The following is a 16155-nucleotide window of genomic DNA, read 5'->3' as shown; positions in this document are numbered from 1 at the left end:
GTGTGCTAACCCAGCCATTCAAGGAAATTTTCAGCATGTGTGTCGCTAGCCAGACCCATTCTCATTACAGCACAGCTGTTTTTAGTGCCTGTCCATAACCCTCATGTATCTCTCTGAGGCATTGAGTCAATACAGTAATTTTATACGAACTGGGCTAGCCAGCTGTCCTATTAGAGGCCAGCGATAGGTCTCATGGACAAGAAGAAGGTCAGTGCTGCTTGCTGGCTATTCGTGGCCAGCAGGATGGCTATTGATAATCTCGAGACTCTTCTAACTAACACCATGAGCAGAAGGATGAAGGGCCATCGCTAGGACCAGGAGGGTAGGTTAAAGCAATCTCAATTCATAGCAGATGGCTGTTGTGCTGAATGCAGGTGTCTGGAACAGAAACAAGTTGTGTGATATTGTTGAGTGGAGGCACTGGAATACTTGCTCCAAGGTACTTAAATTACAGCAATTGGTGCAAAACTTAATTTCAGAGCTCAATTGTATCAACTCATTTCAGTTAGGTTGAGAGCTAACCAGTTTCTTTCCCAAACGATGTTGGTGTAAGTTAAGTGCTGGACACCTTCATGGTATTGTATGCTGATGTTAAATTATTCTAAAAGGGGGTTCTGTTAGCAGGATGTCCATTGACTTTAATGAAATAGCTAATTTGATCATTTTAATTATAAGCTGAGGCAAAACAAGAGCATAAATGTTAAAATATCATTTTGTGCCATTAGAGAGAAAATTTGACATTTACTTAAACCAAGGACTAGATTGCTGAGAATGAAGGAGAGAGATAATGAGCAAGTGAAAAGGAAAATAGGAATGAAAAGGTGAGACAATCTGAAAGCTGACAAGACACTAGAAGGACATGACCTGGAGCCAGAGAAGGCTGGAAAAGCCTTCAGGCAGGGACAAGATGAGAAGTTTTGTGAAAAGGTTTCATGTGTTTCTTTAGTTAGGGAGGAAGAGGCTCAGTGCTGGAAAATGGAGCCTCTGTTTCCTGCAGCTCTGAATCAAAGCTTTGGATATCACACACACAATAATGTCTCTGGATTCTCTTCTGAGTGGAATTATTTCTGCATTTGTAAAGCCAAATTTGATCAGATTCCCATAGGAAGAAAAACAGGCACACAGACTCTTCCCCACTCCCCCACCCCCCCGAAAATAAAACCATACTTTTATTGCAAGAGACTAACAGCTACAACAGGCTAACAGCGATGTTAACAGAAAACAGGTTTCTAAGACAGAAAGAAAAATGGGATTACACAATTACTTCAATACCAGAAGCAGAGCAGAATTACCGAAGCGCTGCAATTTGCAAACCATTCCAGCACCAAAGCACCTCCTGCTGCAGAGGCTGTCTTCTGCTTTTGCTTTAGCCATTGACTGGGTGTGTGGACTATGAATCATGTAACGTCCCTATGTGAACTTGTGCCATTGCTGGAATCGATGAGGATTTTATCACTGGGGGCCAAAATCCTGGTGTATAGTTTTGAGAAGGGAATGTGAGAATATTTACTGACTTGGCAGGGACTTGAGTCACCAATTGGTGCTCGTTTTGCACTTGGGTGGGCATGGTGCTATGGGAAGGCTGGCTACCTTTGAAGGTTGATCGACTCCTGCTTTATGGACATTATGCTGGAGCTAGGTTTTCCAAGTTTTTTTTTTGGAAATCCTTTTTGTCTTTATCAAGGAGAAAATCTATGACCTGAATAATTGCAGTTTGCTATGTCAACACCTTTGCCCAAAAGCTGGGAGATCAAAATCACCTTCGGGGCTGGTGATTTTCCCTACTGTCTTTCCCCAGCCAGACTTTACATGGGTCTGGGAAAGCTGCTGTTAAATACATCAGGAGAACCTGAATGATAACTGATGGGAATACAGAGCCACAAGGGAAGTTGCTTCGTAAGTAATTTCTCCTGAGAACAAGTTTCTTCACACAGGAAATTCCCCATTTCTAGTAACTTTAGCAGCAATACTGTAAAAAGAGAATCCTTGTCTCACATAATTTTTTTTTCTTACCAATTCAGTAGAGAGAATTTCCCTAAGATCTTATAGGCTAGAAGCCTTCTTTGATCTTACATTAAAGATATATAATATCTGACAATTTCAGTGGTTTATCGTCTGTGTAATTAGATGCAGCGAATGGATTAGGCCAAATTCTCAGCAGGTGTAAATTGACATTGTTGGCAGCTTTGCAACTGTGCATTTCCTCCAGTTTCTGTCAGCTACAGATTTCAGCCCATGTGGCTTTGAGGTTAGCACGCTGTGGTTTGAAATCTCGTTTGTGTGTCCCAGGGAAATCTGGTCCCCACAGGTAGATAGGGAGGCAGATTTGGGTCCTATTTGTAGCCTTTGTGTCTGCATCGCTTCTGATTGACATTTCTGATCTGCACTGATTTCCTCCGTGCTCCCGGTCAATGCTGTAATTTCTCTAAGATGCAGTTCTCTGTCTGTAAGATATGGGTAGTAATACAGCATTGAATTTCTCCTCACTCAAGTCATGCAAGGAGAAATCCATTAATGCAAGTCATTTAGGTAATAGAGTAATGGTGGCTATGAGCATTGCAAATACCTAGGTCTAGTCCTGCAGAGGGATGCACTCATATTTATATGGAGATAAGAGCCATGTTTTTCTAACTGCTACCAAACCATTTGATGTTCTGTGTTGAAAAAGCACAAGGCGGTGAAATAAATATTCTAATTGCAGTTCCAGAGAAGAATCGTGTGAAAATAAAGGATAGAAAATTGAAAAGTGCTGTTTTAACTTCGCTTGTCATTTGCTCTGCTAGGATATGGGAAGATTTTGAAAAATAAAAGTGCTGTTTTGTGGCTGCTGCTCTCCCTCTGTAATCATCCCTTCTCCTTTGCTCTAAAGCATCATGACAGCATGGCAGTTAATAGTGATCTCGTGTAGGATTAAATCGTCCCTCTCTCCTCAGGCCCCTCAGACTCTGCTCCAGGTCAGCCTGGAGTTCCCCTCCCAGTCCTTAAGGACACAAGTTTTTCTAGGGCTGACTTAATGATACTGTCATAATAAATGCTTTGCACTAAATTCTAAATGTCTTTTCATTCAGCCTCAGTCTCTGCTCACACAAACTCCCAGTGAAACCAGCCATTTCCACCAAACCCAGGCTTTTGATTTACTAGATCTCAAAACACTCAGAGAAGCAAGCATCTCCCTTATGTGAGATTTGGGTATGGCATCAGCTTATAGGTTCTTATTTTCCACCCTGTGCAGAGCCAGGAACACAGACCTAGGGCGGCATCCTACGGAGGGTGCCAGGAGATTTAGGCATGTGTCATGGCAGAAGAGATTTTTAGGGAGGACTGGCATGAGCTGGTGGCACATGGGGGTCAGCAGGCGAACTGAAGTGAACGTGAGAGGCATGGAAACAGGTACGGAGCCAGGAGAGGAAGAACAAGACAAACAGAGCACGAGGGCCAGAGTAACTGTGAGGTGGGAGTAGAAGTTGGACGATGGCGGAGGATGTGATAACAGATGAGGCTGCTATAAGAAGCCTTGACTATTAGTAGTATATCAGTCTTCTGTTTTACTTAGCAGTGTGCTGGAAAGTGCCATAGATTCAATCTTGTGTAGCTTGTGGAAATGCAGCCCTGCATGCATTTGAAATGCAGGAGATGCCACGGTCTGGAGCGGATCTCAGCCCCTGTTTTATCTTGTACACCTGACATTTGCAGTTGAAGGAAGCCTGCAGCAGGAAATGGAGTGCAGTTTATTTCACTATATTTATATGAAAAACATTCAATCATGTGCCCTGCTGTTTGTACAGTTACTAAGAGGATGAGATTGATAGTAAGTGGTCTTATGAAGCTATCAAGCAGTTTCATATTCAGGGCTCAGCTTCCTGACTGTTCAATCTGCCCCAAACCGGCCTTTTCAGGACTTTCTAATTTTCCCAACAGGGCTTTTCAATCTGCCAAAAATTATTATCCTTGCCCAGACATGATCTTCAGGGAAAATCAAAAAAGACCCAGTCTCCTCCTTCCCCATCTCTGTCGCTGATTCAGCAGGCCAGGAACACAGTTTGCCGTTTCCTCGTAGGCTTTTGTCCTGTAACTCGTGGCTGTTATTTCATGTGGCTTTAGTCCAGGTTCAGCGAGCAAGAGCTCAGCAGCCCCTGGAGCACACGCCAGCTTCAGCCTCGCTGCCCAGCCGGAGCTAACCACGAACTTTTGCTGGCCTGGTGATATTGCCCAGGGGTGTGAGGAGGTGTGAACCCTCACTGCCTAGCCATGCTGGCACACAATCCTAAAAATGGCATGATTATAAAGCTGAGAGCTACAGCTTGCTTTGCTAACGGGGAAAAGCCACTAAGCTTGTGCAAAGCTCTGCTTTGTAGGCAGGAGTCTGCGTATGTATGCAAAGATGCCTTGCCACTGTGGTTTAGCAGGAGGGAAATGCATCTACTGTAGACATAAATTTAATCATGGAGAAAGTCTATTTAAGCTGCAAATTTCCCTCCTGAACAATGTGTCCTGAGCTGCCTGCTCAGGAGAAAGGAGGGTAGGGTTGTTTTGGAGATGCATTAGGGCTAATGGCCCCCAGCTATCTCAGCGCACACAAGGATTCTCCAGCTGTGCTTAGGGAGGCTGGGATCAGAAAACCAAGGAGTTGCAAGAATCCTGTCTCTTTTCCCCCCCCCCCCTCTAACAATCAGCTTGACACAGAAGCACAAGCAAAAGTCTCTGCGGTGTGACATCCATGCAAGAAAAAAGCCTTAGCAAGATATGTGCTCAGAAATCTTCAAGGCTTGATGCCTCTTGGAAACACAATTCGTGTCTGAGAGCCCACTCTACCCTGCCAGTACAGTGCTAACTTCACTGAACATAATGTGCCTTTCCCAAGAATCCCCTAGATTTTGAACACCGCTTGAATATCTGGCCCTCCGGGAGAACTGAAATTCGGGTGCTAGCTGTTTCCTCCTTTACTTTGTTGCCTTCGAGAAAAAATGCCAAGAGTATTCAGCCAGAGTCTCCAGACAGCTGGAAAAGCTGCAGACACAGCTGAAGTGGACATTGACAAACATTTTCTGCAGTTCTGACGGCAATTTTTTGCCTGTCCAGTGCCAAATAGCTCATTGCACCAACCACTTCCCTCCAGGCCCCTTTCCCTCAGCTTCAGTATGCAGCTGCACCATTTCTCCATCCTCTGCCTTCCTCACTCTCTCACACCTTTTTTTCCTTCTGTTTTTTCCCCATCTAGGTTAGATTCCCTGCTTGATAAACCCTACAGGTCACCAACACTATCACACTCTTCACTCACGCTGCACAGCCTGTCCCTACCACTACTTTTGTGCCTTGCACATGCAGATCGTGAGCCATCAGTCTTGGCTGGTCCTTCAAAACGGACTTACTGAGCCTGATGCCAGCATCTCCAAGCCTGCTATGCATCCTTTTATAACTCCCAGCTCAGCGAGCTGGCTGGGGCGTGGATTGCTAAGCAGATCCATTGGTCTCAGAGTGAGGAGATGTCACACCACCCAGCACCATGAGAATGCTAAGTCGTTATTTTTGGTAGCCAAAAGAGGAGAAACTGCAGAAGTCTTTAGTTATTATTGCAGCCTTATTCATGCAGTCAGACTGGCCTGTGTTGAGCAACCACGAGGAAGAAATGCTGTCCCCAAAGCACTGCTGTAAGATAGTTAGGATATGGCAACCCGAATTTGGTTCACGGTCTGCCTTTGTTAGGCTTGTAACCCTATAACCATGCCCTGCTTCAGAGCAACCGTCTGCACCCTGGCTGTAATACTGAATCACAGGGATGTTGTGAGGCTTCATCAATCAACTGTGGTTTTAAAAGGAATCTCAGCTCCTGGCCCAAAAGTGTAAATCTTCGTAATTTATGTCCTTGTTAGGATTTTTTTATACAAGCCTTTATCCTTTTTTTTTTTTTTTTCTTAAAACAAATGTACTCTGGGTCAATTCTCAGTGGGTTACTCCTGATTTAAATGTGTGTAACAGAGATGAGAATCCAACCCCGTATTAAGTATTAATACTTAATAAGTATGTAATATACAGTATTAAGGCTCTTAATATTGTAGCTACTTACACACCCTGTAAAAAGAAAGCTATTTAAAAGCTGCATTTGACTTCAACAGCAGGAAAATGTGCCCCTCACTTTTCCCCAGCATCAATCCTTTTTTAAAGCATATCGTGTATTTGCAAGCTGTCTTGAGCACTGAAATTGATTTTAGAGCTGGGCAGTTATTAAAGGTTCATTTTCCCTCCCTCCTCCAGTTTCTAAATAAGTGCTAATATGAGGTGGTGGGAAATTCTCTCCATGAGACAGTGCTGCCTTTGCCCTGACTCTCTGAGTTTCTCGGGGAAGGTTTTCACTATACTGTATATCCCGCTTGATCTCTACAAGTAAAACTATAATCTTCCTTTCAAAGAAGTCGTTTAGCCTTGTGTGTATATACAGGTTGGAATTTATTTAGGAAAATAGCTGTAAGAGACTCTGGCACAGCTAAATGTAATTGAATTAGCAGAGGTTTAGGCTACTGCTATGCTCTTAGTTCCATTTCAGCACTTTCAGATATAATAATAATGATGTTTAGCATCAAATTCTTAATTATTAGTTGGTCCAGCTAGTGCCTGAGTTCGGTGAGATAAAGCTGACACTTCCAACATGTGAACAGAGAAGAGCAAAGATGCTGTTTTTCCACGTGTTCAGTGGCAAATTGGCTTGCTTGGCCCTGGTCTGTCCTAGGTGGACTCTGAAATTGCATCCACAATCAGAGTATTGCATCCACAGTCAGAGTATTCAGGGATACACAGGAATATTCAAGCCTTGGACCACTGAGACAGGTCTGCAAGAGATGCAATAGTGGAGGATGCCCATCTTCTTTTGTGAAGGATCTAGGCTGACACTAAGGCTAGAGCTACAGATGGACACCTTACTTGCCACAGGCTTTCTCTTTTAGTAAATCTGTCTGTTCACTACCTAAAAAAAATGGGACACGCAGGAGGAAAATGTTGGGTGGAAAACATTTTTTTTTGTTTACTAGGAGGTGGTCAGGTCCTAAATGATGGGAATAGAGGCTGGAAATAAATACCAGAAAAAAATGCACTCTAAAAAGTATGGAGGTATCTGAAGTGTGAGTGCATTAATGTGCCTTCAAAATAGAAAAAAAAAAAAATAGAACGATGTGTGGAAGAGCCCACTCAATCTCTTCTAAATAAAAAGGATGTATACACATCTAGCATTTACTCAAAGGAGAAAAGAGTTAGATCCTGCAGTTCAAGCAGTCAACACGGAGCAGCCAGTAAGGTAAATCAGCATTTTATTCACCCTTGTTTTAAACATTTTAGGCAGTATTGGGTATTTTCTTCTGGAGAAGACTACTCCACAACAACTATTTCTGATAATGAGTCCCAATTTTCCTTTTGCAGTGGTACAGTAATAATTGCAGCTTATTTCACCAGCCAGGAAGCCCCCAGAGCAATTTACATCTCCTTCAGCTGTGACTTTAACGCAGTGCTCACTTCCACAAGTTCATTCAGAAGTTGCTGCATCAAATTATAGTAGCCATTGCCACGGGAAGGCTGCTGTCTCTCCTAGCACTCCAGCTCTTTGCAGGTCAGGTGTCACTGGTGGTGATGGACAAGCCCATACCAGTACAGGGATCTTTTTTTTTTTTTTTTTTTTTTTTCCTAGTTTTCCAGGGCTGTCCTCAAAGAGTCGTTCTTGTTCAGCAGCAGTTTCAGTATGCAAGGCAGTCATCTAAAGTATGCATCAAATACTATATTGAGGCGTCAGCTGCAGCAAATGCAAAAGTGCCAGTCACACTGCGAGCGTTCAGGAAGCTACAAATAGCTCTGGAAGTCACATTGGCTCAGGAAACGGAGTCAATTCTGCAACAAATGATCAATAATCAACACCTTTGCCGTATTAATTTCTCCGAGGCAGCCTGTTTCTCTTGCAGTATGCCTACAAGACTGGCATACATTACTGTCAGTGAGTGATGCTGTCCCCTTAGCTGCTCATGTTTAATGAAAGCTTTGTACCTATATATAAATTCTGTGTTTGAGTGAAACATCTTCCAAATCCTTCACAGCAGTTCTGGAAGAGACCTTTGGCTTGTGTACTGAGAAGCGAACTCACCCTTTCCGCCATGCACGAGCTCTGCAGAATAAAAATGATACATGAATATAAAAATAGAACAGAAGAGACTATTTAGGTTGGACCAGATGCTCACACTCCTGCCACCTAGGTTGATTTAGCATTAGTGAATTCACTGTAAAAAGAAGTAAGTGTGGGAAAAATACGAAGCGTAGGTCTGATCCTGTTCTTTTTTTTCTTCCACGTGTGAACTTGCTTCACACGAGCACCCTCTCCCTAAGTCAATGAAACTCTTGGTGCATGTTTTCTGTCACCGCTGATTACTTTCAAGAGGGTTGTCATGTTGCAGACACAGAGGGATGAAGAGGAGAATTAAAGCACCAGTCCCCTGTTTTGTCTCCTTCTGCATAAACACTGCTCGGGGAAGGGAACACTGCTGAATGTTCCGAGACCTGCCTGAGTGTATCTGATAGAGGCTGCGCTCCTTTTGAACATCAATGGGAAAAGGCACAAAGAATAAAAGGAGAGCTGCACGGGGAAGGTTCCCTCCTCCATCATTTTCCTGAACTGCTGCTCTAAGGACACGGGTGCGTTCACCTAGTAACCCAAGCTCGGCTTCCTCCTGCAGTCAGCCAAACAAGTCCATGGTCCACGAACACTTCAGTGGCTGTGCAAACGCACGCAGCTGGTGGGAGCACCGAACCAGAGGAGAGCTTGTGAGAGTAAAAGGAAGCGTGGCTCTTACAATCCAGCCTCTAATATTTGCCGCGATGATCCTCGCATTCCTGATAATAACCCGATCCAAAGGCTGCCAGATAGAAAGATTCTGCCTATGATAGGCTTTGAGTCAAGCATTGCGTTTTTAAACTGAGCCACTTCCCAGTTCTTAAAATCGCAATGTTTACCTCAGTGCTGCAGCTGCACTGTGAAGGACAGCCGCTCTCACGGTTGGAGCATTTCCTGAACTAGTTTCTTAAACTTGCAGGGAAGAATTTTTATGGGGGACCTCTGGTGAGCTATTCTTCACCGCTGAAATTGCAGAGTTTTCCTTATGCTTCCCCGCCCTCAGTGGGTGTTGAATTTGCTGCAGATCTGAAGCCCTCCTCTCAGGTAAAATGTGTGACAACAACCCCTCCTTGCATGTGCCCACCTTCCACGAATAATTGCCTACCGCCACTCAGAAGAACATTCACAGCAAATTTCAGCACCCATCAGGTGTTGATGTGTATCTCCTGCCTGATTATCTAAGCTTCCTTAGGGCATGCAGAGCTGTAGAGGACAATGCCTCCTCCAGTACCAGCACTGCAGTAATTTAAAGAAATCCCCCGAAGGGCAAGAGACACTTTCTGGGGTGAAACAGGGCTACATCTCTGCCTTGCTTGCTTGTAGGCAAAGAATAAGGCACAGAACATCTCCTTGCCATGGCAGACAGGTGGAGAAGTTACAAAGAGCTGTCATGTTACACCCTTGCATGGGGATGGTGGCTAAAATTGGGGCTACCTCACTTGAACTTCAAAATCTCTACCAAGCTGTAAGTGTCATGGAGAAAATTTATAGTAGACTCTCTCGCAGCACAGGGGCTGGGGACCACTGAAGGAAGTCTGGTTTGAACAAACAAAAGCAAGTGCTCTTCCCAGTCTGAACGACAGATCTGTCAAACACTTTCTCAGGGGATGCTGAGGATGCAAAAATTTTAGCTGGATTCAGGAAAAAGAAAGAACAAGTGCTTGGAAGAAAGATCCATTATGGGTCACTAAACAGAGCAGCTAAGTGAGGCTCAGAAAAATCTCCTGAATCAAAATAGTCTTGAGGTTGGGAGAGTACTGAAGGTGAAAAAGAATCACACATACTTGTTCTGTTTTCATTTCTCCCTACGTGTCACTGTGGGAGAGAAATTTCTGGGCTAAATGAGCCCTGGCCCTGAACAAGAACCACTGTTCTCACCATCTTCGTGCCGCCGTTTCAAGAGAAAGAAAATAACTTCCTGACAACCTGTGGAGAAAAATAAATAGCTTAGCTCTTTCCTTCATTTTGATCATGTTTTTCAGTTATTTTTCTGGTTTGGAGCTTTTTTTCCCCTCATATCTGGTTTGTTGTGACTCCAGTGGTTCAACTGGAAGATGGCTCGTGGATTGGCAACTCTCAGCCTGTTCTTGCAGAGAGAGCCACTAGATCTCTCCCTGCTGCAGCATCTCTCTTTGGTCAACAGTAGAAACTGGAGAGGTCCACAAAAGCAACTCGATGCCAGTTCCCTTGCAACTTGCTCTTGCCTTCGCTGTAAACTCAAGGTGAAAGAGGAAAGCAGCTCTAATGCCACAGCACCCACATTTTACCTGGAAGGTGGGATTCTTCTCATACCCGCTAGCTTCTTCTCGAGGGAGTAGGTGAAACATTGGGTTAGCAGATCTCACAGCAGCCAGTGCAACCATTTCGTAGCTCAGGGCTGTCTTCCAACCTGTTTGCTCTCCCGCAAATCAGACTAGTCTGAGAGGAGCTAAGATATATGTTGACACTTTGAGTTAGACATCCTTTTGGTGAATAACCAGGGCTTGCTCCTCCAGTAGCTGTGTTACAAGTGTCCACGTCCCCAACCAGGCAGTTTTCCACAAATATTTTTTTTCCTTACAAAGAAAAATTTTGGCTCGGATTTTTCAGCCACCTCCATTTATATTAAAGAGAAAAAAGCTGTTCGCTCATCCCTCATCCCTCTAATCCTTTCCATGCCAGCTTTGCCAAGAGATATTTTCTAGATTCTTCATCTTTACGGCTTCCTTTTCTTTCAGCCATGCTGCACACCCCTGGGTCCCAACCCAGCACTCAGGCTGACAGTGAACTTTCTGTTCCAGGGTGTATGTGTCTGCCTTGCACTTGGGTGATGCCAGCTCCGCTTGGCACTCCAGCAGAGCCCGCGAGCTGAGCCATCGATCATCCTGTCCAACGTCACTCCTTCTCCCCGAAGTTTGCCTGACTGCTCCGCTGCAGACGGAATGCTTGAGGGACACTTTGGATGGTATTTGCACCGTCGTTCAAATGCAGAGTTTTGCTGGTGAGGCTGGATGAGCAGCACCACGGGGCTGGTCCTCAGAGAGGCTGGATGTTTTCTCGGCAACAAGGTCAGAAAACAAGGAGAAAATCCTAAATTGTTGCAGATGTAAATAGATGTGACTGTGACTTCTCTCTAAGCAATGCTGAAACGATTGCAAGCACACAGAGCTACAAATATTTCCTGCTCCACAACCCCACCAAAATGCTAATACTCGGATATTTCTCCACTACGCACTACGCCAATCTGCAGCTTGACCCTGAAGCCCGAGAGGAGGAAGGCTGCAACCCCGTGGCTATGCCTGTACCCTCCATGACTGTCATGCTGCTCTGTGACCCAAAACCTCACGGAGACCTCGGCCCTTCCCAGCTGCCCACAGGCTCCACCTCAACCCCCCGTTAGTCACCATTTCCCAGCTAAAGGTTAATTACTCTGGGGGACATTTCCACCCAAGCTGTTGCCCGCAGGTTGCAATCCCTTCGTGAGTGCTATTTTTAGACCAGCTCCTTCGTTGCTATTGATCCCAGTCACCCTCCGTTAATTAGATACACACAACACACACAGCATTTGCAACTCATTTATCAATTCCATTCAGCACCTCCATCCCCTGAGATGTAATTTGGAGCCCTCCTTGAATCATGCTATTGATCTTTCCCAGCGACTTTGCTATAGGATTCTCTGTGTTGCAAACTATTTATAGATCCTACTTCTTCTCCTGCTCTCCCTTGGGGAATCAGAAATGGGCAACGGTAATCAGGCTTCTATTTTTAAGAAGGAGTTGATCGAAACCAGATATTTCCTCTTTTCTCCTTCCCCCTGTTGCCGTTAGCACAAGCGTCTTTCAGCAGGTGAGACCTTCCCGCTCTGCGTGGCGCTTGTAATGATTTTGGTAATGCTCAGGTGACACGATCCAGGCCTTGCCCTGGAGGATGAAAATTTCATTTGCTGAATTAACAAAATGAATCCCTCACTCCTCACTGTGTCCAACGGTTTCACGAAGGGCTCTGTGACCTGTTTTGGCTGCTCAGCCTGAGGTGCTCCTTTCAGAGGGCTTCTGTCTCGGAGACTGACTTCTCAGCATGCAGATTTGATCCATTTTCAAGGCACCGGGTTCCCGTTGCACGCTAAAGGAAGGGTACCCAAAGCCCTTAAACAAGCTGTAGTCAGGACTGGGACATATAGAGATGCTTTAAGGGAGGGAGGACAAGTAAGAAGCCCAGGTGTCCCAGGATTTCAGAAAGACCTAAAATGGGACTCCAAAGAAGTCAGGAGCAACTCAGCCTTTGTTGGCTACGACTGCAAATCCCAGCTGTAGGGCAGGAGTTACCATCTAGGGGCCTGCAGTTACCATGAGCAAGGTGACACCATAAGGACAGCCTTGTCTTGAAGTTTACACAAAAATGGCCCTGGGCTTCCCCTGGTGGCACCTACTGCTGGAAAGCTGATGGTGACATGGGGGAGAGGAGCTGGGCAGGCTGCCAGGCGGTGCTGTGGCTGGAGGCCAGATGGGGTGTTTGGGGCTAGGGTGTAGCTGTGATGTGTGGGGTTGTGGTATTTGGGGCTGTGTGTGAAGCTGGGGTGTCTGGGGCTGAGCTGTGTGGGGCTGTGTGTCTGCAGCTCGGATATTTGGGGCCGTAGAGTTTAGGAGTGTGCATGTGCAGCTGTGATGTTTGGGGCTGTGGTGCCTGGGGTTGTGTGTATATTGCTGTGGTATTTGGGGCTCTGGTGTTTGGGGCTGTGGTGTTTGGCGTTGTGTGAGTGTAGCTGTGGTGCCTGGGGCTGTCTGTGTGTAGCTGTGGTGTTTGGGGATATGCATATGTAGCTGTGGTATTTGGGGCTGTGGTATTTGGGACTATGTAGCTGCATTATTCGGGGCTGTGGTGTTTGGGGCTTTGTGTGTGTAGCTGTGGTATTTGGGGCGGTGATGTTTGAGGTTGTGGTATTTGGGGCTGTGTGTGTTATTGCCGTGGTGCCTGAGGCTGTGTTATTTGGGACTATGGTATTCAGGGCTGCATGTGTGTAGCTGTGGTGCCTGGGGCTGTGGTATTCGGGGCTGTGCGTATCGCTGTGGTGTCTGGCACTGTGTCACTGTGGTGTTTGGGGCCGTGTGTCTTCGGGGCTGTGCATTACTGCGGAGCCTGAGGCTGTGCGTGTGCAGCTGAGCTATTTGGGGCTGTAGCGTCTGGGGCTGCGGTTCTGGGGGCTGCAGCGTGCCTGTGGGGCTGCGTTCCCCACAGCTGCAGCGCCCACGGCCACGAGGCGCGGAGCTCGGCCGGCGGTGTGGGGCGGCTCCGCCCGTCCCGGCCGCCACCTCCCCACCACCACCACCACCACGGCCACCACCGCCCGTCCCCGCTTGTGGCGGCCGAGGCGTGGCCATGCCGGGGGGAGGCGGGCAGCGAACGGCGGCGGGGGAGCCCCGCGGCCTCTCCCTGACAGGGCGGCGCCGACGGGGTTAAGCCGCTCCCCGCGGCGGGCCGGGGCGAGCTCCCGCCTCCCGAGCCGGCTGCGGGGCGGCCACGGACACACAGCCGGGCACACTCACACACGGGCACGCTCACACACACACACCCCTCACACTCGCTCTCTCACACACACACACGCCGAGCACACACTCACACACGCGCGGGCGATGGCAGAGGGGCGCGGGCTTCATTTTCCCCGAGATGATGTCAAGAGCCTGGGAGAAGGAGGAGGAGGAGGAGGAGGACGCTTGCTCTTTTCCTTAACGGCTTTGTTCTAAAAAAACCATCCGAAATAAACCAGCCCAGGGGGAGCAGCCGCGAAAGTAGCCTTTTTTTTTTTTTTTTTTAATTTTCTTCTTCCAAATCTTTATTTATTTATTTTTGTTTGTCTGTGTGTATCTTCTGCTCCCGGGGGGTGGGAGCAAGGCTCCGCGTCCCAACCCCGGGCAGGTGCTCCAGCGGCGGCCGCCTCCCCGCCGCCCTCCCGGCCTCTTTCTCTCTCTCTCTCTCTCTCTCTCTCTCTTTCTCTTTTTCTCTTTCTCCCCGCCCGCCCGGGGCGGCTCCGGGGCCGCTCCTCCCGCTCGGCTCGGCTCGGCTCGGCTCGGCTCCTGCGGGGCGCTGGCTCCCCGCCGCCCCCGCCTCCTGCCGGGGATGCTGCCCCCAACTCCCCGCCCGTCGCCTGATACCACCACCGCTACCACCACCACCACCACCGCTACCACCACCACCGCCGCTTCTTTCTTCGCCTCCCCGGACTCCGCACCGCGGACACCTGCAGCAAGCCGGCTCCCCGCCGCCCGCCTCGCACGGCGGCCGAAGGAATAAAAGCGCCCCCAGCCCGTCCCGAGCCTCTCGGACGGAGATTTTTTCCCCCCAAATCTTCTCCCCCCCCCCTCCCCGCCTTCCTCCTCAAGCAGCCCCCGGAGCCCAGCCGCTCCTCGGCCCCTCCATCCCCGAAGAAACTTGGGACGGGGCCGGCTCCAGCCTCCCCGCCGAGCCCTGCCCGGGCTGCGGGGGGCGAATTGGCGGAGGGGGGGGGCCCTCAAAGCACCGCAGGACCCCGTCCCGGCTCCTTCCTTCCTTCCCACGCCGGGGACCCCCCCCTCTATAACCCCTGGCCTCGGTGCTGGGGAGGAGCGGGGTGTGTGTGTGTGGGGGGGGTTGCCCTGGATGGCCCTGCGCACTGGGACGGCTTGGTTTGGGCAGGTCCTGCGCAGAGTTTCCCGGCTCCAAGGCACCTGGTCCCGGCGCTCCAGCAGCCTCCTGTGCCTCTCGTCTGGCCAGGAGCCCGAGCACAAGCTGCCCCCCAGCAGCGGTGGCGGTGGGCGCCGCCGCCGCCTCCCCCGGCAGCTGTCCCCCTGCTGCTGCTGCTGCTGCTGCTGCTGCTGCGGCTGCCGCGGCCTGTCGGATCCCCGGGTGGCCAGGGGGGGACATGGTCCCCTCACTCGCCCCTTGCTGGCGGCCATGAAGAGGCAGAACGTGCGGACCCTGTCCCTCATCATCTGCACGTTCACCTACCTGCTGGTCGGGGCCGCCGTCTTCGACGCGCTCGAGTCCGACAACGAGATGCGGGAGGAGGAGAAACTCAAAGCCGAGGAGATCCGGCTCAAAGGAAAGTACAACATCACCAGCGAGGACTACCGGCAGCTGGAGTTGGTGATCATGCAGTCTGAGCCGCACCGGGCCGGCGTCCAGTGGAAATTCGCCGGCTCCTTCTACTTTGCCATCACGGTCATCACGACCATCGGTGAGTGGCTTCGTTTTGGGGAGGACCTTTGGGGTCGGGACAAAAACCTTCTCCCTCCCCTCTCCCGGCTTGGAAGAAAGGGAGAGGGGCAAGGGGGCTGTGGCGTGCAAAGTGTTAAGTGCCGGATGAGTTTTTTGGCTTCCCTCCTGTGTTATGTAATTTGTGGCTCTCCACGGGCAACTTGTTGGACTCGGAGGTGTCCCGCATCTCTTTCCCCTGGAGATGGAGCCTGTTGTCCCCTGGGTGGGACTGGAGAGGAGCGGGGCTGTGCTGGTGGGGGACTGGTGGCTACCAAGTGGCTACCACCGTCCTGCGGCTTGGGTGGCGAGGAGGAGGTGGGGAAGGGGCGGGATGGCACCGCTCGGGGGGTTCCCCGCGGGAGGAGCGAGGCCCTGCTGCCACGCTTCTCCTGGGAACCCTGCGTGCACCTGCACTTCGGAGACACAGGGAAAACTTGGGCAAAAGGCAGCTGGATGAGGACAAAACGAGGCGGGCTCAGCCTGGAACCCCCTGTTTGCAGCTGTGGCCGAGGGCAGCCCGGCTCTCCCAAACTTTGTCTTGGCATCGGCAAAAGACTGTGGTGGGGTTCCCACAGCTGCGGTCTCCCGACATGTGTTCCTGAAGTTTTCTTTGCAGCTGGAGTGCCTGATGTGTCAACAGGTCACAGAGTGCATCTCCTCTCTGTGGCCGTACAGTCCAGCCGGCAGAACGATGCCCGCTGTCGTGCCGGTGTTGCCTAGCTCCCTGGGCATGCCATTCCCCAGGACAGCAGAGGGACCGCCAGCGGACGCAGCCACAGGCTGTCATTTTGTACTTCTCTGCT

At 49.2% G+C, this 16155-nt stretch overlaps 1 protein-coding gene across 1 annotated transcript in view; it reads left to right on the top strand.

Annotated features, from left to right (window-relative positions):
- Positions 1–8213: 8213 nt before the first annotated feature.
- Positions 8214–16155, top strand: part of KCNK9 (potassium two pore domain channel subfamily K member 9) — a 99196-nt gene continuing 91254 nt past the window's right edge. Inside the window, exon 1 of the mRNA XM_084509340.1 lies at positions 8214–15332. Within this exon, the coding sequence (XP_084365466.1) occupies positions 14756–15332 (577 nt within the window). The 5' untranslated portion in view covers positions 8214–14755. The remainder of the gene's footprint in view (positions 15333–16155) is intronic.

This window comes from Aythya ferina (assembly GCF_964211825.1).
Source record: "Aythya ferina genome assembly, chromosome: 2".
NCBI lineage: Eukaryota > Metazoa > Chordata > Aves > Anseriformes > Anatidae > Aythya > Aythya ferina.
This window is presented reverse-complemented; position numbering and strand designations above follow the sequence as displayed.